The following is a 19,303-nucleotide window of genomic DNA, read 5'->3' on the forward strand; positions in this document are numbered from 1 at the left end:
AGAAAGACAAATGAGTAAAGTTATTCAATATCTATCGCTAGATAGCGCTTGTGTCACTATCAATAACAGAAGCTTCTATGTAAGTTTTAATATCTCTGCATGTCATCATATCTCTAATTTTTTATAGTTGATAAATGCAGGATATATACTAGGTATACATATTAAACAATATCTTGTTTGTTTACGGTATAAACTTCTAAATAATCGAAACTTGTGTTTACACTATTCAGTATCGTGTGAGAAAGTAAATGTTTATAATTTAGTTTTTTTTTGGGATTTACTAGTAATAACTAATTGTTATGTTTTAGTATTGCAATTTATACTCTCTCGTAAATAAGATGGCTACCGCCCCAAATTAAAATGAAACAAAATGCTACGTATGTGATTCTATTTTTGTACGAGAAATTATGTAGCAATGCAAGACTTGCGACAATTTTATGATGACGTAATTTTTACGACGAATATTTTTCAAGGATATATCAATAACTGAAAAAGCATCTTTGAATGACAGTTGTCACTTATATGATACGAATCATGCAAAAGTCGCATGATTAATGATGCAAAATATAAATTGACACTTAATGAATACATTAAATGTAATTTACGTGATTGTTAGTTATATTTAGCTGTGCAATTTACGTGAAAAAAAATGCCGGTCCAAAAAGATTCCAATATTGTGAAAATTGCTGTTCAGATGACAGATCAAGTACCACAGTTAATTGAGTTTAATCAGAAACAGCCATTAACTGGTATTATTCAGGTAAATAAAGTTTTGATGCAATTTAAAAAATGTATGTATTGTTAAATAAGTAAGAAATTATTTTAATGAATCAATAATTTTGTTTATTCATAAGGAAACTTAAATAACTTGCAATACTCTAAAATTGATTCGTCTGATTATTTTTTCTTGTAGGAGCTGTGTAATGGATGGGGTCTTTCCGATTCAGAATTATATTCATTACAATTTTCTGAAAATAATAATCAAAATTATATTACAGAAAAAAATCGTAATGAAGTAAAGAATGGTAGTATTCTTAGATTGGAATTTTCTCCTTCTAAAATAGCTACCGATATATTGACAAAACTGAATAGTGGCACTCCGGAAGAAAACATAACAGCATTACAGAAATTAAGTTCTTTAAGTACAGATATGACATTTGCATTAGAATTTATCAATAAACAAGGATTGGGTCTTATTATTTCTCAGGTATTTCAATTGCAATAACTCTTTACTAATATAAATAATAATTTTTTAAAAATATGCTTATCATTTTTTTTGTATATATATATATAGGTTGAGGGTGGAATGCGTAAAGGTAGCGCTTTAGCATATTCTCTTCAGTCCTTTGTAGAATTGATGGATCATGGGATTGTATCTTGGGATATTTTGGAGATACCATTTATTAATAAAGTAGCAAGCTATGTGAATAATCAATCCGTATCTCTAGATACCAATATAATTGAAGCAGCACTTAGTATTTTAGAAAATATTGTTTTAAATTCATCAGGCAAATATGCTCAAGTTGAAAAAGAAGTTACCTTTCCTAATTTGGTAATGCATTTGCAAAGTACAAGCCCACAAATACAGCAAAATGCTATTGCTTTGATTAACGCTTTATTTCTCAAAGCTGACACATCCAAACGAAGAGCCGTCTCTGCTACATTGCAGTCGAAACAAGTCCGAAATGTTTTTCTTACCAATGTAATTAAATCAAGTGGACAGGTACGATGTACTGACATTTTATATATTAAAATTATATTTCTGCCGATCGAAATTCAATGGAAATCAAATGGAAATCTATTAGTATTCTAACTATTGTTTCAGGTTGGTACAGAAATGGCGCATCAACTATATGTCTTGCAAACACAGATTTTAAGTCTCTTAGAACAGAGAATGATGACTAAAATGGATCCACAAGATCAAGATGCTCATGATAAAATAAAAGAACTTAGACGAATTGCATTTGACACAGAAGGTGGTATCGGAATAGATGTAATTGCTCGTAAGCAAGGTTTATATGCTAAGGATTATAAAAAATTAGGTTTCAAATATGATATTAATCCTGCTCTTGATTTTACCGAAACACCACCCGGTATGCTAGCGCTCGATTGTATGGTATATTTTGCTCGTAATCATACGGAAAATTATACAAAGGTCGTCTTAGAAAATTCTTGCCGAGCGGATGAACACGAATGCCCATTTGGCAGAACAAGTGTTGAACTCGTAAAGTTATTATGCGAGGTATATAAAAGAACATATTCGTAAAAATATCGATATTTGCTATTTTTATTTTATAGCAATATATATCGTTTACTCTAAAATCTTACCTTTTCAATTAGGTGTTACGTATTGGAGAAGCACCGAGCGAACAAGGACAATCGTACCATCCTATGTTCTTCACACACGATCATCCATTTGAGGAATTTTATTGCGTTTGTATAGTTTTATTGAATAAAACGTGGAAAGAAATGAGAGCCACTATTGAAGATTTTGTAAAAGTATTTTCCGTTGTAAGAGAGCAAATTACAAGAGCACTTCAGTGCAAACCGACGGGACTAGACAAATTTAAAAGTAAATTGCAACAGTTGACATATTCAACGATCACTAATCTTTGGCAGCAAGAAAGAACTAGTCGCGAGGAGTGGGAAAGTCACGCAAGACCGATTGTTGAGCTCAGAGAACAAATTACACCTGAAATATTAGAGTTAATTCAACAACAACGTCTTGGATTTTTGGTAGAAGGAACTAGATTTATGAAATATAGCGCTAGAGGACAGGTAAATGATCTCTGTTTGAAAATGGCTTTATTTAAATATAATAACTCTAATTTACGTTTTTAAATTTCTAGAGAATTAAGGATAAATTTTGGTATGTGCGTTTATCACCTAATCATAAAGTATTGCATTATGGGGATTGCGATGAAAAGTCAGTACCGTCGATAGATGAACTACCTACAAAATTAGCTGTTGTTGAGATTCGAGGTTTAATAACTGGAAGAGACTGTCCTCATATGAAAGATTTACAAAGAAGAAAAACAACGCATCAATTAGCATTTTCCTTAATGTTGGATTCTGTAGAAGTTTCCAGTTTAGATTTTGTTGCTCCTGATGAGCAAGTTTTTGATTATTGGACTGATGGCATTAATGCTTTACTTGGTAGATTGAAATTTTAATATTATTTAGCACATATTAGTGATGCATATATTACTTAAACAAATCTTGTTATCTTTTTATAGATAATAGAATGACCAGCAAAGAAGCTGAAAATGATCTAGAAACTTTATTATCTATGGATATTAAGTTAAGACTTTTGGATGCCGAAGGAATCGACATACCTCAAGATCCACCGCCGATTCCTGAACCACCACCAAATTATGATTTCTGTTACGAGTTAAAGTAATATGTGCAATTGATACCTAATATACATTCTATTAACTCGATATATTAATTGTGCATGCCAAATAACTGCCAGTAGTGAAATTGATGTAACTTAACGTAAGTAATAGTTTTTATATTATATTATGTTTAATATTTTTATCAATGCTTTTATTCATATATCTACTTTTATAACAGGATGCCAAAAATATTATTACCGTTTTTTATAGAATTTTATACACGTATTTATATGAATTTGTAATATATAGGGTGATCGTTTTATCTTATATAATAGAACAATCGTATGTTAAAGTAGAGCGTAGATCTATATTACTATTATTTACAATACTATTTCCTTATACAAATTAAAACGATGTACCCTATATATTATCCATTGTGCGTATAATAGGCTATTGCTTTGCTAAAAATTATATAGAGGCCTTTTTAAACTTTTTTATAGAAATTAATGACTAAGATGAATTCTTTTTTTTGTAATACATTAATCGTGAGTCGTATTCCATAGATTTTATTATACAAATACTTGATACTATTTTGTAATAAATATATTTATGATCACAAGTATACATATATATAATAAACTATACAATTGTATTCAAAGAATTATTTATTAAAGCGCGTCGAGCAGATTTTTAAATCGATGCAGTAAAAAAAAAAAAATTTATTAGCATGAACGTGTACTATAAATGGCGGTGTTATTCAATGTGAGTATGTCAAAAGTTCAAAAATCAAATAATTACATTTGTCAAGTTGCATACAAAGTGTAGTTTACAAATGACATCTTTATTACATAACATCTTCAGTAAGAATTTGATAATGCTGAGGATCGTTTATTCGATGATCAGGAGGACAAAGGAAGAATTCAATGAAATTAAGTACAGGACCTCTGCTAAATGGATTTAGGTATCTACCTTTCCTGTCTCTTAGATACGGATATCTCTTATAATTAAACATTTCGTTAGTTGTTAGATTCATACAAGCATGGAGTACCTGTATTAAAAAATAAAATGATTTTTTGAGTTTGGATTAAACAATATAAAATACATGAAATTCTCAAATTGATATGAAAAGATATAAGAATGAGGGATTTATATTGTATTTACCGAAGTGCACGTTAGTATCCATCCAAGACCACAAAAAACTAATGCTTCCAATACACCCAAGACATATAACAATTGGATGCCTTCAATAGCCATACAATAACAAGCAAAGTACAACGTAAACGAGCAGTTTATCGCCACACACATTACAAATAAGAAAAACCACATTCTGGAACAAATATATTTCGATGCGGTAAGATCAATGGAACAGCATTTGTTACGATATAAATTGTTTCTCACCTGTTTCTCAATCCAACACAGTTATATATGAAAGGACAATGATGATCAAAACATGTGACACATCTGTTGCAAATTCTACAATGTTTGGCTCTCAGTGGCCTGAAACATCTGCAGCTATGACACAAACGCGATAATAAAACATTTCTTTTTTTCCATTTATCAAAATATGGTATCTAAAGAAAAAAAAAAATATCCCGTTGGATCATGTTAACCAAGATTTTCATTTTCTTTAGGATTTGAAATTTCGATGAATATTACCTGCTTTATAGCTCTGTAATAAGTTTCACTATTTTGTGGTACATAACCGGGATCTCTTCTGTTTGCTACTATCCATGATATCCACATAACGATGTTCCAATGAATAAAACAATAATGACTTCCTCGCAAAAGGTTCCAAGTCAATGGAATACATTTAAGTAAATACATAGGATAACCCCAAAGTAAAACTGATATCATAAACAATAGCAATGGTCCTTTACTATTACCAGCTCCTCCAAATAGCAGAGCCCTATCGAAACGTTATGTCATTGACGAAAATTCATCGAGCTTTCGTCTTATTAGGAAACATTAGATAGAGATCAAAATGAAAAAAGAAAGAACCGAACCAGAGTTCATTGATAGGTGGAATCCATCTAGCTCTCCGCTTTTGCTCGGCTTGTAATATGCGTACGATCTCGGAATGACGATGACTCTTTGCCAGTTGCAACGGAGTTTTACCATTTTTATCTCGAGGCTCCAGTTCGATCTTGCTCTTTTCGCATAATATCTTAACGCAACTAATATTTCCCGATAAACAAGCTAGATGAAGAGGAGTAGATCCAAAATAATCGGGTTTCTGCAAATCAACACCGCTGTAAATCAACAGTCTGATCAACTCGGCGTGTCCTTTGTAAGCGGCCCAATGAAGCGCGGTATCTCCATTGATATCCGTCAAATGGCCCAGTGCACCAGATCCAAGAAGAAAAGCGGCTGTAGCAAATTTTCCAAACATACAGGCTGTCATGAGAGGAGTTAGACCTTTAAAATCGGCAGCATTGACGGCGACTCCGGCCTAAACGTAAGTTAACCGTTAGAAGAAAACATCCACGAATACTATCGTTTTTCATTAGTCGCATATACGTAAACCTTCAATAATAATTGCACTATAGCACTATGCCCTTTTCGACATGCCCAATGTATAGGCCTGGGGCCTTGCGTTCCAAGACAAGAATGATCAATGGGTCCGCTTCGTTCTATAAGATATCTCATCACCTGTCGCATTATCGTTTATATTGAATCTTTTCCAGAATATACAATACTCTCAAGGACAATGTATAATTTCACGTACTTCGATGTTACCATCCAAAGCAGCCCAATGAGCAGGTGTATATCCCCATTCGTCTCGGGCATTTAATATACTCAATCCACTTTTCTCTACCAACTCCTCGACCGCTTCAATCTCACTGCAACAGGATTTAATAAAACCTTTTCATGAACGTGATCGTTCGGATAAAAAACGATATCTTTCAAAGATACAAAGATCGTTCGTCATTCTATAATAACATTTTTAACAATACATAAATAATGATAAATTCGTACGCTATAACCTTGCTCTAAGAAGATCAAAAATTTGTTTAGTTTCATCGCTTGGACTTTGGCCCGACGCTGCCTCGGTATATATATTGTCATCAGGTCCATTGCTGTTCCTTCGTTCAGTACTTTTATCAGAATTTTGATTCTGATGTGTGCCACTCGAAAGCAGGTTGCTGGGTAGATGCCCGACCATGTCGGGATCGGGACTTAATTCCCATACGGATCTCGCCGCACCAGGCCCTGTTACAGGGCTCACAGGATAGACCTGTATGTATTTCTCTGATAAATTTCATAATTCTTTAAAAAAAAATCAAAAAAAGAAATATAAGAAAAAGAAAAAAACGAAATACAACAAGAATCTGAGTTAGCGAATTGGCTTTACCTTACAAAGCGTCGCGAGTTCCGTGTTAAGTCGCTCGTGTTCGGAAGGTGTTCGCAAAGTTGCACCTTGCGTTGATGTGGAGGATGTACCACCACCTTCCGGAACGGTTAGTCACAAAGACACGTTGGGACCGACCATATTTTCTATCTTTTTTGCTGTTTTCTTTTTTTGTTACCTGGACTCGAATTTTTTCACTTTGAATTTTTATCTTTTCTTCTTTCTTTACGTTTCCTTTTTAACATAAGCAGGTAATCGTTGATAGAAACGTTTCGACCAGACCCTCTCGAGTCTCACTAATGCAACGAAATCTTTTCAAGAGTAGGTTGCCTTCGTTGTTGCGCATTCGAATCAATAGCGTCGCGTCGAATGGACGCCTGCGTCTTGATGAAACACGCAATGTTAATATATTACTCTTACCTTGAAGATATTTTTCTGATAACTTTACGTCGTTGTACATTAACCGGAAAAACCAATTCGTTTTCCAAGAAAAACTCTAATAATTGGAGGTTTCGAACGATCATTGTATTGTTTTTTTTTTCTCTAACAATTCACAACTTCTACAGCGAGTTGATCTGAACAGATCTATGATTAAATTCGATTTTATCTTTCTAGTTTATTTAAAAATATTTCCATTGTTCTTCGATAATACAAAAAAGAACGATACGTTCTGATGTCAAATTGTATCGATTCAAAGAAGAAGTATAATGGTATAAAAAAAATCTTTTACTTAGGACAGATTATTTATTTTCAGGATATTCCGATTAAATGACTTTTTACGTTTGAATATAAAGTATAAATGGAGGAGAAAAAACAATATAAAAAAAAAAAAAAGAAAAAAAATTCCAAAGCGATACTCAAACATTTTTTATTTCATATACGAGTAAAATATCAAGAACATTCTTGAAAAAGTGGTAAATTCAAATGGGACACCTTGCATATCGATCGAACGGTGGTGGTCATAGCGTAACGAAGGGTTGGTGGTCAAACCCTAAACATCTGTGCCTTTGCTATAGTAACGCTACGTTTTGTTCTAGATATTTAGTATTATAGTTAAACGGGACATGGTCGTGTAAGCTTCTCGTCGATAAACTTCTTAAACTCGTTAAAGCTATAGATAAGAAATTGGAGAATTTACGAAATTGTGTGCCGTCTTTTACGCGCGAAATTTAAACATGAAAATAATCGAAGGTGGAGTTCAACCGCGATGATATAGGATGTAAAAATTTGAAAGAGGAGGCGCGTTCAGAGATAAGAGATTCGACGTTAGCGCTAGATTTGTTGCAACGGGTCAGACTTTCGAACGATCGAAAGACGCGCGCTTCAAGAAACGTCTCTTTTGTGATCGTGTCGCCCTCGTGATAACGACGGCGAGTTCGAGCAAAGTTAGCGACTACATGCATAAGTAACTCTCTTTCTCTTCAAGTACTCGTTTTATTTCTGAGTGTGTACGTGTGTGTGTTGCGTTTGCAAGCGCGCGCGCGCTCGCGCGCTCACTCTCGATCTCTTTTCGTCTCCTCCGCGCGTATATTTATAAACGTGAAATGGTGAAATGGCACGAGCACTCGGCTGCTTGCGATATCTTCTAATCGCCGGTACTGTCGTTCTTGGCGTAAGTGTTATGCTCCCTCTTAGCTCACTTTTCTTCTTCTTCGACCTCTTTTAATTCTTTACTTTTCGAAAATTTATCGACGTCGACATTCGATGTGGTCTTATCGATGATATTCTATTATTCCCATATTCTTTAATCTTTTGTTCGATTATTTTTCATGACCGTTACATATACTATAACACTGTTGGAAAATAATATCGCGAGATAAACGCGGAAAAGAAAGGAAAAGAAAAAAACAAAAAACAAGGTCATCGAAAGAGACGTAAAATAATTGTCATTCGTTTGTTGCCGTTATTGTTGAAGTTAGTTCTAACGAAGAAATATTTTTTAATGATTTTAATTGTACGTAAAAAATTATTTCGTTATCGAAGATATTTCGAGTAAATATGATTATCATTATTTAATGTTAATCGATCGTTCGATTAATTTTTCGATTGATTTTTCTATCTATATACTTTTCTTTGATCGTAACGATGATCGAATCTTTCAAGTTACTCGCAAGTTTTAACTTTCTACTTTTCTTCGATGGATTTATCAATGCTTATCTCTCGTAATGTCGTTCGATCAGTTTTCTTTTTATATTTTTTTCTTCTTATTTTATTAATACACTTCTTCGTTCTAAACTCCGCCGAGTATTTTGCGATGTTGGAAATTATCCAATTCTCTGATTCGCGTTGATAATCCGTGTCTATATAAATTCTTTCATTTTTTTATTCTATGTTTTCTCACATCGAGAAATTATCTAATGCTATAGAGAAATATATCTATAAGTATGTACATAATTGATATCACTGAAGTTTTACTACGTACGATCGAGAAAATATATCTTATCGATGATAAAAGGCTTTAATAATAATCAAAACATACTTTTAAACGTACAATACATTTTCTCGACATTTTTCCTTTGCACGATATAATCACATTTTTATTTTACTCAAAGATTCATATCCGGTAATTGTTTACAGATTTCAGGAGTAGTAACATCCGCCTTCGCAGGATTTTTCTTGTATCAATTAAACGAATATAAACAACTCACTCCTGAAAATGTTTATGGTCCATCCATCGTTCTCTTGGTTTTGGGTATCTTCACGTGTGTCATCGGTTGGTTGTCCTGGCATTTTTTCGATTTTACGCAAAAGGGACAAGCGATATTGGTAAGAAAATTAATATATAAATATACAAATATTGATTTTTGATTTTCTTCTAACGTAATTGTTAACGTTTGATTTTTAGTTTGTTACAAGTTTGGTGATTATTTCCCTGTTCGAAATGAGCGCCGGAATATGGGCTCTTGTCAGACATGAACAAATAGATTTTCTTCCGACTGCTCATCTTAAAACAATATTTATGGATAAAGAAAATCAACCTTTATGGGAGCACATACAAGCTAAGGTAAATGTATCATTATTTGTTTTATTACCGATGATCTTAATATTTAATTTTATTTTAACAAATGTAATCAGTTTTTGTCGGTAACGCGTGAGAATATGCAATTCGATTGGTGAATGCACGTTATCGTGCTTCCATTTTAATTGACGCACTTACAATTAATAGTAACGCTTTATCCTTTGAAAGATTTAAGAGGAGTTCTTTATTGCTATACATTTGCAAAAATTTAATTTAACGAATTCTCATAGTTACAACTTTTGTTACATTTTTTGTGATGATCAAGAGCTCAAGAAAATAACATTTTTTATAAATCTGAAACGATAATCTCGCGTAAGGAAGCTTTACTTTTCGAATAAGTTCTTGATCATCAATATCTAACAAAAACTATGGCCTTGAGAATTCATGTAAACTCTTAAGACTCGCAAACGCAGAAGAAGAGTATTTTTATACTACACCAGAGAGTTTTATACTACACCGGGTCATGTCGGACTTTTTTTTTTCGAAGAATCTCGACATACAAAATAACTTATTCCATGTCCGTGTAGGTACATAATGGGAGAAAGAATTTCGATTGATACAAACGCAATAATGCTACTGTGCATCTTCATAAATTGAAGGAAAATTAAAAAAAAAAAAAAAATGGTTTTTTCCTTTTTTTTTCGTGATAACAATTTTTCTTAGATTTTGATGATCAAGGGCTTAATCGAAAGAAAAAAGTTTTTTTTCACACAAGATATTTATTAATTATGTTTATTTTCTTTGGTACTTTGTACTTCTTTCAAAGCTAATAAATACGTTCTTTTAATCTTCTCGCGCGTTACTTGTTTTAAGTCATTTTGAAGATAACTGTATTTTTATATTGTCTGCTATTTTTGATTCTAATTATCGATGTATATTATTCGATTATTTATATATATGTAAGAATATAGAAAATTATTATTATCCCGAATTCGTGAGATGGATGTTTGCAATCATGTTTCAGCTTGATGGTCCATTTTCCTTCTTGAATTCTTGGAAAAAATTCAAAGGTTTTTATAATTCTCAGGGCCATAGAACCTGTTTTCTTACAATTACGTAGACTTTCACCAAACCCTGGCAATAACTTTTCCTTCAAGGTTTGTCCTTTTCCTTCCTTTCACATAAACTTACATCTTGCATATATATATATATATATATATAGAAAACAAGTATAGTAGGAGAAATGATCACAATTTTTCATATTATTTTTTTCATTGATATATAATTATCACCGATAACTTATAATGTAATACACAATACTATTATCTTTTTATTTCGTAGGGACTGTTAAGTGATATGACAAAATAAACAAAGGACGAAGAATTGCAATAATTTTTTCGAACGGGATATAAATCTGTTAATTTACTTCTACGATATTAATTATCAATAATATTATAGAAAATTAATATTATTGATTAAATTAATAATACTATTAATATTATGCAACATAAATATATCTATTAGTTTATCGAAACAATATTATTACCATGTATTGTATAATGAATTGTTTTAGGCAGATGCAAAAAAAGAAATAATGCACGTAATGTTAATTTTTTATGAGAAGAGTTATCAACTAAAACTCTATCTAAAAATCGTATGTTTCATTTCTATTATGAAATACATATTGTCTTCGTACCAGCTGTTTTATTAAAATTGACAATCATACGTTGTCTGATATTTTATTATCAGCTCAGTAACTTTAATTTACTGACTCTGATAGCATGAGGGAAATAACATACCTATACCTAAGCCGATAGAGCATACCGATAGAGTATATCGAAAGAAGGGACAGAATTCTCTTAACATATTTTTTCCGCATTCGTTGCTGATGTCATACACGTCTCGTGCGACATTGGGTTAACAGCCTTAACGCCGAAGGCACGGTCTTAAGGCCTGAAAGTGATCAGTTCTTTTCTAATGAATATTATAATTTATTATTGTCGTCAAGAATATTCACGATCGAGTTTATATTACTTGATATTTAAATTTATAATAAATTTTAGGTCGCAATGAACTTTGTAATTCGTTTAATGAGACGAGTCAAAAAACCGACTCTACTAAATGAAACTAATCGCGTGACAAATGCATGGGCCTTCAGTTATTGATTGACGAATGATAGTCAATTGTTGTACTCAGGAGCGGATTTACATAGATCGTTGTTAGAGCTTGGTTCAGTTCGAAAACTGTTAAATTCTTTATACACGCATCGATAAGATGTACTACGTAATACGATGTAAACCGTAAAGAAATTCATTAATCAAAATCAACTAATGACAAGATGAAAGTAATAACGATAACAAGTTTTATAAGGATGATCATTCTTATGTCTTACGTCGATATGTATGCGGAGGCCTTTTTAAGTATATGAAGGTTATGAATACGCTCCTGACCTGATTACGCTCCATCATGTGTATTTATTTACGTCTTCTGACTCATCTCTTCGAACGAATTATATATTATCGTTGCGATCCTTGAGAGATGCATTTATGACTTAGTGGATTCTAGTGTCTAACGATTGATCTAATAGATCATTTTAATTAAATGCTATTTCGTCTTTTTTGTAGCTTTGCTTTTGGTAATTTGGCTATTTTCTCGATTCGCAATCCGGCAAACCTATTGGACAATGTTTGGAAAAAGAAAAAAAGGAACAAGTGCAGGCGGAGTTTGAGTAAAAGTAAATAGAAAGGAAAGGAATGATTGATCCTTCATTGATTGTCCGGATTGTTCGTTTCGAGTATATTAAACGATTTCTCTAATTTGCAACTAAAAATAGATAGAACAGTTAGAGTATTTTAGTTTTTAGATAAATGTATTTCGAATCCCATTCTAATCCAGCTTTAATTACATATGTTTGTATTATACGTTTGCTTTAAATTATTATTCGTTGAATGCCAAGTGTGTGTATGGGTTTGCATGTCCAAAAAGAATTAATAACATTAAGCGAGTAATTTGTTTTAGGCTCGCGAAATAACGATAAAATGTCTATCCTTGTTAAAAAATCTTTAATTGCATTTTTGTTTCTTATTAATTTTTATGATAGAATTACATAGTCGTAGTTTCCCGTTTTTTTTTTTTTTTATAAATATGCGTAGATAACAAATGGATACGCATTCTAATAGATTCTTTTTTTGTGTTCGTTAAAAAATCAATTGTATACTGTTGTATAAATAATTTCATATCGATAACGTAAATACATACATAGCTAATATCCATCGACGTTTTTATTGTTTTAGTTTCTTTGTTGCGGCATGGACGGACCTATCGATTATCGTGGAAAAAATTCGGTTCCGTGGTCTTGTTGCGATATATCATCATCCCTAAACCCAAACAACGATAAATTCACTTGTACTTCTATGTATGGCAGAGGGTGCCACCATGTGATGATAAATCGAACGAAATCGATTTTATTACACGTGTTTCTACTCAGTCTCGGTAAATTATTGTTGGAGGTGAATAAAACATTTAATGTCCTTATCATCGGTTTATAGTATTAGATAGTAAAAGATTATTTAATGAAATCATCAATCCTTTTTTTTTTTCTTTTTGTTTATTTCAGATTTTTCTGATAATATGTACAACCTGTTACATGAAAGCTTTTGTGGATAGAATAGAAAGAAGAAGACAGGATGCATTGACTCGTAGAATATCCTCGCAAGTAGTATATCATCCGGATAATAATAAAAAGCTTTTGGATCAGCAATCCTCCGCATTCAGAACCGACTCCATTGAATAATTTAATTTAGTTAGATCGAATTTATATAAGTTCGATCATTGATAATGAAACATTCGAGTTGAATCATTTAAGATTTCATCAACGCGATCGATTTTCAACGATAAGATATTATGAAAAAAGTATGATTCATTACGAGGTGACTACTGAAATCGAAAATAAGTCAAGAGACTTCATTTGTGAAATAGAACATAATTTTTAAGACATTAGCCAGGCCTCTTATCATGTTTATATTATGAATGAAACTTTTGTTACGTATTTTAATTGTTATAAGATAAAATAATAGATTAGAGACAATAAATTTTTATTATATTTATAAACGTATCACGATAATGATATTCTCGTAAGAATGAAATCCTGGAATATAACTACACAGAAATTATAATAAAAAATAATACTATAAAGAAAAAAAAAAGGAAAGATAAAGGACATCGCTCGTTTCTTCCAACTTCCATTTATTTGATCTATTTATTTGATTAGAATATTTAGAATTATGTACATATATATACATACATATTTGATAACATGTCTGCGTTGCGTCTGATTTAAATTGAAACGATGTATTTATGTCTTACATCAAGTTGAAAATGAAAATTTTATGACATGATTTGCATATCATTGCATTAGAGATGACAAAGAAGTGAACATAGTCATATATCATTCGTAATGTCTCTTTGCTCAGGGACGTACGTACGATCTTAAAAGATTTCGATAACACATGATATTATACAAATGATATTATTATTATTATTCAATTTTTACTAATATTAAAGTATCAAGTTAATTCTACGAAAAAACATTGATCGATCATATTTCATATCGGCCATCTTTGCTATTATAATTCTACGTTTTTATTTTATCGATTTATTTTATCGATATATTTTTATTATATCGATAACAATGATCGAGGCAATCGATTAGACGATTCTTACGATAAAAGAAAGGAAAGAAAAATCAACGAGGAAAAAAATTTCGTTATATTGTGCATTAAAATTGTGTGAATTTTTAGGATAAGACAGGAAATAACAAAAGTTTCAGATAATTCGATTCGCGTCATGAGACGAATGGGCAACGGTGTGAGTCATGTATGAAGATAGAGAAAGAAAGAAAGACAGAGAAAGAGAGAGGAGAGAGAGAGAGAGAGAGAGAACGATACAACAAAGAACGAGGGAGGGGGAGAGGTTTGGAGAGGGGAAAAAGAGAGAGAGAGATTGGATGAAGGACGAGGTGGGGATAGCTGGTACGTAAACGTTCACAAAAAGACTGAAGAATAGCGGCAACGGTGCTTCAGTCGAGTTTCTATCGTCGTGTTTGATACATCTTACTGCGCGTCTCGCGCGACCCGGAATAACCTGTTGAACGTAGTTTCTTATTCGCGTAAACACTTCCAGTGGTGAGTTATTCTCGTTCCTTAAATTTAGAAGAGAAGAAAGAAAAAAGAATTTCAAGATGAGCTGTGGACTGGGATTAATAAAATACCTTCTCTTCATATTTAACTTTATTTTCTCGGTACGTATATCTTTCGATATGTATTTTTAAGTAAAATAAATATAAGGTTAGGTACTTATCGTATTACGTATAATATAGGTTTAACAGAAATAGGTTATATTTTACAATCTCTACAGCATAGAAATGTGTAAGTCTTACTCATAAAAGAGATTATCTACGACAAAATGCGTATCTAATCGAACAGCAAGCAGAAATACATATATATACGTATGTATATGTGTATGTATATTGATATCAGGCGTATAACGTTACTACTTAACCATGTTAAAAATACTTGTTTCGAATACGTTTACTTTTATTTTCTAATTGTTAGAGTTATATCGTATGTACGACAAAGTGTACGAATTGAATTTATCAAATATTAGATTAGATAATTTTAAACAACAATTCTAACACCGATCTTTCTTCGTTCGATTATTATATTAACGAATACATATATTACGTTTCGTTTGAATAAGAAAACTTAATACGAATTTCTACCTATGATTTCAAAACAACGTATAATATTAAATAATTACGTGAATTCAATGTCGTTACGTGATTCTCTTATCTCTATTCTTTTCTGTTGCTTTATAAAGTCTGAATAGCGCAAAAATAGTGTTATGTTGTATTAACTAGCGTCGCGATGAATTGTCACGAAAGGAAGTTTAAAATGAAAGATAAGTAGATAATAATTCGCGTTGGCGTTAAAAAACGTAGATAACAACACGGGGAATAAGATGGTCGTTATCAAACGAATCATTTTGGGGATTTTCCTGCTTGAATGATAATCTAAATTTTATATTTGGAATATTAAGTTGTCTATAAGAAATACTATGACGTCATCGTTTCCTATTCTCTACGAGATTGTTATTAAACGAACGAACTCGAGAGGTCTTCGTTTGTTGGAAATCAGAATTGTTGTTGAATCGAATTTCGAAGAAGTATGATATCATCGTTTTCCTTTCTCTTTAATATTTTTGTACCATATTATCGTTCTTCTACGAAGATAAGTATTTACGTATGACGTGTGTTATAACGACTTGAGTTTTATCGCTATCAGCAATGCTTTATAACATGAAAATTTAAATACGTACATACGTTTTAATCATTTATGAATGATTAGAAAATGATTGAACAAACCTATTATGCATGATCTATGATATACGATATAAGTATCTCAACATCGATTACTAATTATAAACAAATATATATACATATATATATATATATATATATATATATATATATTATTAAAGTGTGCTGATTGGATACTATCGGATCGTTACGTGATTTCTGATGTTATCCAAAGTCGTCATCGTTTTATAAAACTTAGATACGTTGGAGATGCACGTACTGAACGATCGACTGCGAGCTTGGATATACCGGTGACTCTCTTTTGTTAAATTTCAAGGACAAATATATCGCCCTTGTGCACACACCTGCGATAATCTCGACGTAAATTATTCCAAAGAGATACATGTAGGTTAGAACGTTAACACAATATGGTTGCGTGTAAACTTTCCAACGATATGTTTTTTTCTTTTTGTTTTCTTTATATATATATACATTCTCTTTTTTTTTTGATAATTCAATGCGACGATATATTACAAAGCAACTTTTCAATTTTATCGCAATAGATATGTTTAGACGATATAAGTGTTTTTAATAGATTATCGATTTACGAGAAAACTGTTGCGCCGATATTACTTTTTTCTTTCTTCTTTTTTGTTTTTTTCTTGTACCTTTTTTTCTATTTTTTATTTTTTATTTGACTAGATTCTTACAAACAAATTCGTTTATTCTGAATTAAAAGATTTTCAAAATAAAATCGTTTAGATCGAAGTCGAGCAATCTTTATTAATCTTAAGATATCGTTTTAATCGTAAAAACAATTTCCTTTGTTTTAATTATAATAATCAATAGAAACTATAATCGTATACTCGTATTGATCTACAATAATATTTTTAATGTTTCAATGTTGTACTTCGTTTTCGAACAAGTACTTGATTTTATTTGTTCCACTTTGAACGTTTCACGCATATTCACGTAAATATATATATATACACGTATGTAAATATATATTTTGAAAACAATACCATTTCCTACTTATTAGTTTTATTAATTAAATGTAGCGTAACATTAGAGGTGACTCAAGAGTTTTAGAAAAAAAGTCAATGTTATCACGTAAGCTGGATGACCTCATAATGCGAAAGAAATCAATATCATTTTGATACTGTCGAATTTGGTTTTATTGATCAATGCTTTTTTATCCGATATCCATCTTTAATATATTATTTTCTTTTGTTACAGTCGAATAATAATATCGATCAGTCGAGCATTTATTATTTTTCATATATTTAACTGGTTTATTTATACATGCAAGATTTCACAGACACACACAATCACACACGAATTTATTTCATAAACTTAAAGAATAATATTCGCTGTTGCAGTTATGCGGCTTAGCTATTCTTGTAGTCGGTATTCTTATGCACATAAACCTTAATAATTACAAAGAAGTTGTGCAAGAAAATGTGACTGTCCCCTCGGTGACATTTATTGTCATTGGCAGCATCATTTTTGTTATTGCATTTTTCGGATGTTGCGGTGCGATACGTGAGAGTCATTGCATGACGATAACTGTGAGTATTTCGTTAATTTGTTGCTCTCCATATTTTAGATCAAATGTATCTATCGGACTTTAATAAAACGAGATAAATATTATTTCCAGTTTGCATCGTTCTTGTTAACGATACTTATAGTGCAAATTGCCGTGGCGATATATGCATTTGTAGTCTTCAGGGAATCTAATATCAACGTTAACGATACATACAGGGAAGTATTCAGTCGTTATTGGACTTCTTCTACGGAGCGAGAGATCGTAAATATCATTCAGAGTAATGTAAGTATAATACTCACCTAATCGTTTACATAGTTAATATCCACTTGTATATATTGGGCTAACATATCATTTATGTCTTTATTTTTTTTATAAATATCAGTTTATTATTATTTAAACCCGAAATACAACTAATTGTTTTATATATTACACACACACACACACACACGTGATTTTCATTATATCTACTTACAAGTATAATTTTCTTTTTTCTGTTTCGTTAATTGTAAAATGTAGTATTTATCTTTATTTTCTTTTTTTTAGTTAAAATGCTGTGGTGTTGACTCATATCGTGATTTTTATGGATTTAATGGTACTATACCTTCGAGTTGTTGCGAAACGTTGCAAACGTCATCCTGTCCAGAGCAATTGAGCTTCCAAGTTGGATGTAGTCCCGCGTTGAAGAATTTCTTGATCTATGCTGGAAAAGTATTGGGAGGTATTGCTATCGGTATAGCCTCAGTCGAGGTAAGTTATCGATTATCGATCTTTTCATTCTTTTTTTATTTCTTTTTCTTTTCCTTTTTCTTTTTTTTTATTCTTGGAGAAATTTGTAAATTACCTATTAGCGTATATCTTTGAAAACTTATTGATCTATTATTTTTCTGTTTGCAGTTGATCGGTATTATATTTGCATTATGTCTGGCACAATCGATAAAGAATTTCGAGAAGAGAGGTTACAGAGTATAGGTCGATAATCTAAGAGTATTATATCCGTTTAATATTTTTTTCTTTTTTTCTTCCTCTTTCTTTTTTCTTCCTTATATCATACACATAAATTAACGATAAAATTACCTTTGGGGATAGTCTTTTCTTGCAATGGAAATTAAATTTCTGGAGATGAAAATTTCTCAATGGAGATTTTCTTTTATAGATACACAAAATGTTTGTTTAATTTTACAGGTTTATAGATTCTAAAGAGAATTATGAAATTGGAAGTATATTTGCTTTGTTCTTTTTTTCTTTCCTTTTTTATTTTCTTTTTCGTTGCTTGAAAAGTAGTATTTTCATAGCAATATTTATTTATATTAAAATAGTATTTTGTTGCTTGGAAAATAATATTTTCACTTTAGAAAAGGAATCTGACAAGAATAAATTGCGTTAAAAGGAAGTAACGTAGTCGAATAGACGATATCTGTAACTTTTGTAACGTAAAGGATAGAGACACGTAACGTACCTAATTTTATATAAAAATCAATCAATTCATAAGAAAAGTTTGTTATCGTTATTCCATCGTTAACGGACAACGAAGATAGAAATATACTTATCATACGTATATTTGCGTATGATATAAAATATATATACATGAATTTAGTATTATTATCTTATTCTTTGTACAATGAATATTTGATTTAGATTTATCATTTGTTAAGCAAACTATACTGTACGCACAAAAATAAAATTATCTTCTAATAAACTTCTTTTATTTATTTATTTATTTTTTTTTTATCAAATAATTAAGGAAAAAATATGTACTAAA

At 31.2% G+C, this 19,303-nt stretch overlaps 4 protein-coding genes across 14 annotated transcripts; 3 read left to right on the forward strand and 1 right to left on the reverse strand.

Annotated features, from left to right (window-relative positions):
* Nucleotides 1-67: 67 nt before the first annotated feature.
* LOC127066759 (engulfment and cell motility protein 1) lies at nucleotides 68-3,996 on the forward strand. 4 transcript variants are annotated; one of them, XM_051000866.1, is made up of 8 exons: nucleotides 68-152; nucleotides 309-760; nucleotides 914-1,207; nucleotides 1,295-1,723; nucleotides 1,826-2,242; nucleotides 2,341-2,778; nucleotides 2,850-3,156; nucleotides 3,237-3,996. In XM_051000866.1, the coding sequence occupies exons 2-8, from the start codon at nucleotides 650-652 to the stop codon at nucleotides 3,398-3,400; spliced, it is 2,160 nt and encodes a 719-aa protein (XP_050856823.1). In that variant the 5' UTR covers nucleotides 68-152; nucleotides 309-649; the 3' UTR covers nucleotides 3,401-3,996. The 4 variants fall into 4 exon arrangements, with proteins under 4 accessions (XP_050856823.1, XP_050856822.1, XP_050856821.1 ...); XM_051000865.1 differs by having other exon boundaries at nucleotides 93-244; XM_051000867.1 differs by having other exon boundaries at nucleotides 120-236.
* On the reverse strand, nucleotides 3,924-7,035 carry LOC127066763 (uncharacterized). 2 transcript variants are annotated; one of them, XM_051000876.1, is made up of 9 exons: nucleotides 6,688-7,035; nucleotides 6,320-6,602; nucleotides 6,061-6,175; nucleotides 5,859-5,984; nucleotides 5,339-5,784; nucleotides 4,992-5,241; nucleotides 4,734-4,906; nucleotides 4,497-4,662; nucleotides 3,924-4,383 (listed from the first exon to the last, which is right to left on the reverse strand). In XM_051000876.1, exons 2-9 carry the CDS (start codon nucleotides 6,496-6,498, stop codon nucleotides 4,180-4,182), a joined length of 1,659 nt encoding a protein of 552 aa, XP_050856833.1. In that variant the 5' UTR covers nucleotides 6,499-6,602; nucleotides 6,688-7,035; the 3' UTR covers nucleotides 3,924-4,179. The 2 variants fall into 2 exon arrangements, with proteins under 2 accessions (XP_050856833.1, XP_050856832.1); XM_051000875.1 differs by having other exon boundaries at nucleotides 6,320-6,570; nucleotides 6,688-7,034.
* A 531-nt stretch (nucleotides 7,036-7,566) lies between these two features.
* On the forward strand, nucleotides 7,567-14,942 carry LOC127066777 (23 kDa integral membrane protein-like). Of its 7 annotated transcripts, none has more exons than XM_051000919.1 (5): nucleotides 7,567-8,296; nucleotides 9,262-9,450; nucleotides 9,530-9,688; nucleotides 10,668-10,800; nucleotides 12,937-13,076. In XM_051000919.1, exons 1-4 carry the CDS (start codon nucleotides 8,237-8,239, stop codon nucleotides 10,761-10,763), a joined length of 504 nt encoding a protein of 167 aa, XP_050856876.1. In that variant the 5' UTR covers nucleotides 7,567-8,236; the 3' UTR covers nucleotides 10,764-10,800; nucleotides 12,937-13,076. The 7 variants fall into 7 exon arrangements, 6 of the variants coding, with proteins under 6 accessions (XP_050856876.1, XP_050856875.1, XP_050856877.1 ...); XM_051000918.1 differs by lacking the exon at nucleotides 12,937-13,076 and adding an exon at nucleotides 10,985-12,252; XR_007782502.1 differs by lacking the exon at nucleotides 10,668-10,800 and adding an exon at nucleotides 12,268-12,377 and having other exon boundaries at nucleotides 7,576-8,296; nucleotides 12,937-13,079.
* On the forward strand, nucleotides 14,799-19,240 carry LOC127066779 (CD63 antigen-like). The gene is made up of 5 exons (XM_051000926.1): nucleotides 14,799-14,942; nucleotides 17,378-17,566; nucleotides 17,656-17,826; nucleotides 18,088-18,291; nucleotides 18,439-19,240. The coding sequence occupies exons 1-5, from the start codon at nucleotides 14,883-14,885 to the stop codon at nucleotides 18,511-18,513; spliced, it is 699 nt and encodes a 232-aa protein (XP_050856883.1). The 5' UTR covers nucleotides 14,799-14,882; the 3' UTR covers nucleotides 18,514-19,240.
* Nucleotides 19,241-19,303: the final 63 nt, after the last annotated feature.

The sequence above is a fragment of the Vespula vulgaris genome, chromosome 10 (assembly GCF_905475345.1).
Source record: "Vespula vulgaris chromosome 10, iyVesVulg1.1, whole genome shotgun sequence".
Classification (NCBI taxonomy): domain Eukaryota; kingdom Metazoa; phylum Arthropoda; class Insecta; order Hymenoptera; family Vespidae; genus Vespula; species Vespula vulgaris.

What these genes read in the sequence shown, in the direction of transcription:
- LOC127066763 (XM_051000876.1), bottom strand. Translation starts at nt 6,498, where the DNA reads ATGGTCGGGCATCTACCCAGCAACCTGCTTTCGAGTGGCACACATCAG. An exon ending in TAGTGCAATTATTATTGAAG is followed by an intron (nt 5,785 to 5,858) that starts GTTTACGTATAT and finishes ACTTACGTTTAG; the next exon opens with GCCGGAGTCGCCGTCAATGC. An exon ending in ATTACAGAGCTATAAAGCAG is followed by an intron (nt 4,907 to 4,991) that starts GTAATATTCATC and finishes TTTTTTCTTTAG; the next exon opens with ATACCATATTTTGATAAATG.
- LOC127066759 (XM_051000866.1), top strand. Translation starts at nt 650, where the DNA reads ATGCCGGTCCAAAAAGATTCCAATATTGTGAAAATTGCTGTTCAGATG. An exon ending in TAATTAAATCAAGTGGACAG is followed by an intron (nt 1,724 to 1,825) that starts GTACGATGTACT and finishes CTATTGTTTCAG; the next exon opens with GTTGGTACAGAAATGGCGCA. An exon ending in TCGTAAAGTTATTATGCGAG is followed by an intron (nt 2,243 to 2,340) that starts GTATATAAAAGA and finishes CTTTTCAATTAG; the next exon opens with GTGTTACGTATTGGAGAAGC.
- LOC127066777 (XM_051000915.1), top strand. Translation starts at nt 8,237, where the DNA reads ATGGCACGAGCACTCGGCTGCTTGCGATATCTTCTAATCGCCGGTACT. An exon ending in CCGGTACTGTCGTTCTTGGC is followed by an intron (nt 8,297 to 9,261) that starts GTAAGTGTTATG and finishes AATTGTTTACAG; the next exon opens with ATTTCAGGAGTAGTAACATC. An exon ending in AAAAGGGACAAGCGATATTG is followed by an intron (nt 9,451 to 9,529) that starts GTAAGAAAATTA and finishes TTTGATTTTTAG; the next exon opens with TTTGTTACAAGTTTGGTGAT.
- LOC127066779 (XM_051000926.1), top strand. Translation starts at nt 14,883, where the DNA reads ATGAGCTGTGGACTGGGATTAATAAAATACCTTCTCTTCATATTTAAC. An exon ending in TATTTAACTTTATTTTCTCG is followed by an intron (nt 14,943 to 17,377) that starts GTACGTATATCT and finishes TCGCTGTTGCAG; the next exon opens with TTATGCGGCTTAGCTATTCT. An exon ending in TAAATATCATTCAGAGTAAT is followed by an intron (nt 17,827 to 18,087) that starts GTAAGTATAATA and finishes TCTTTTTTTTAG; the next exon opens with TTAAAATGCTGTGGTGTTGA.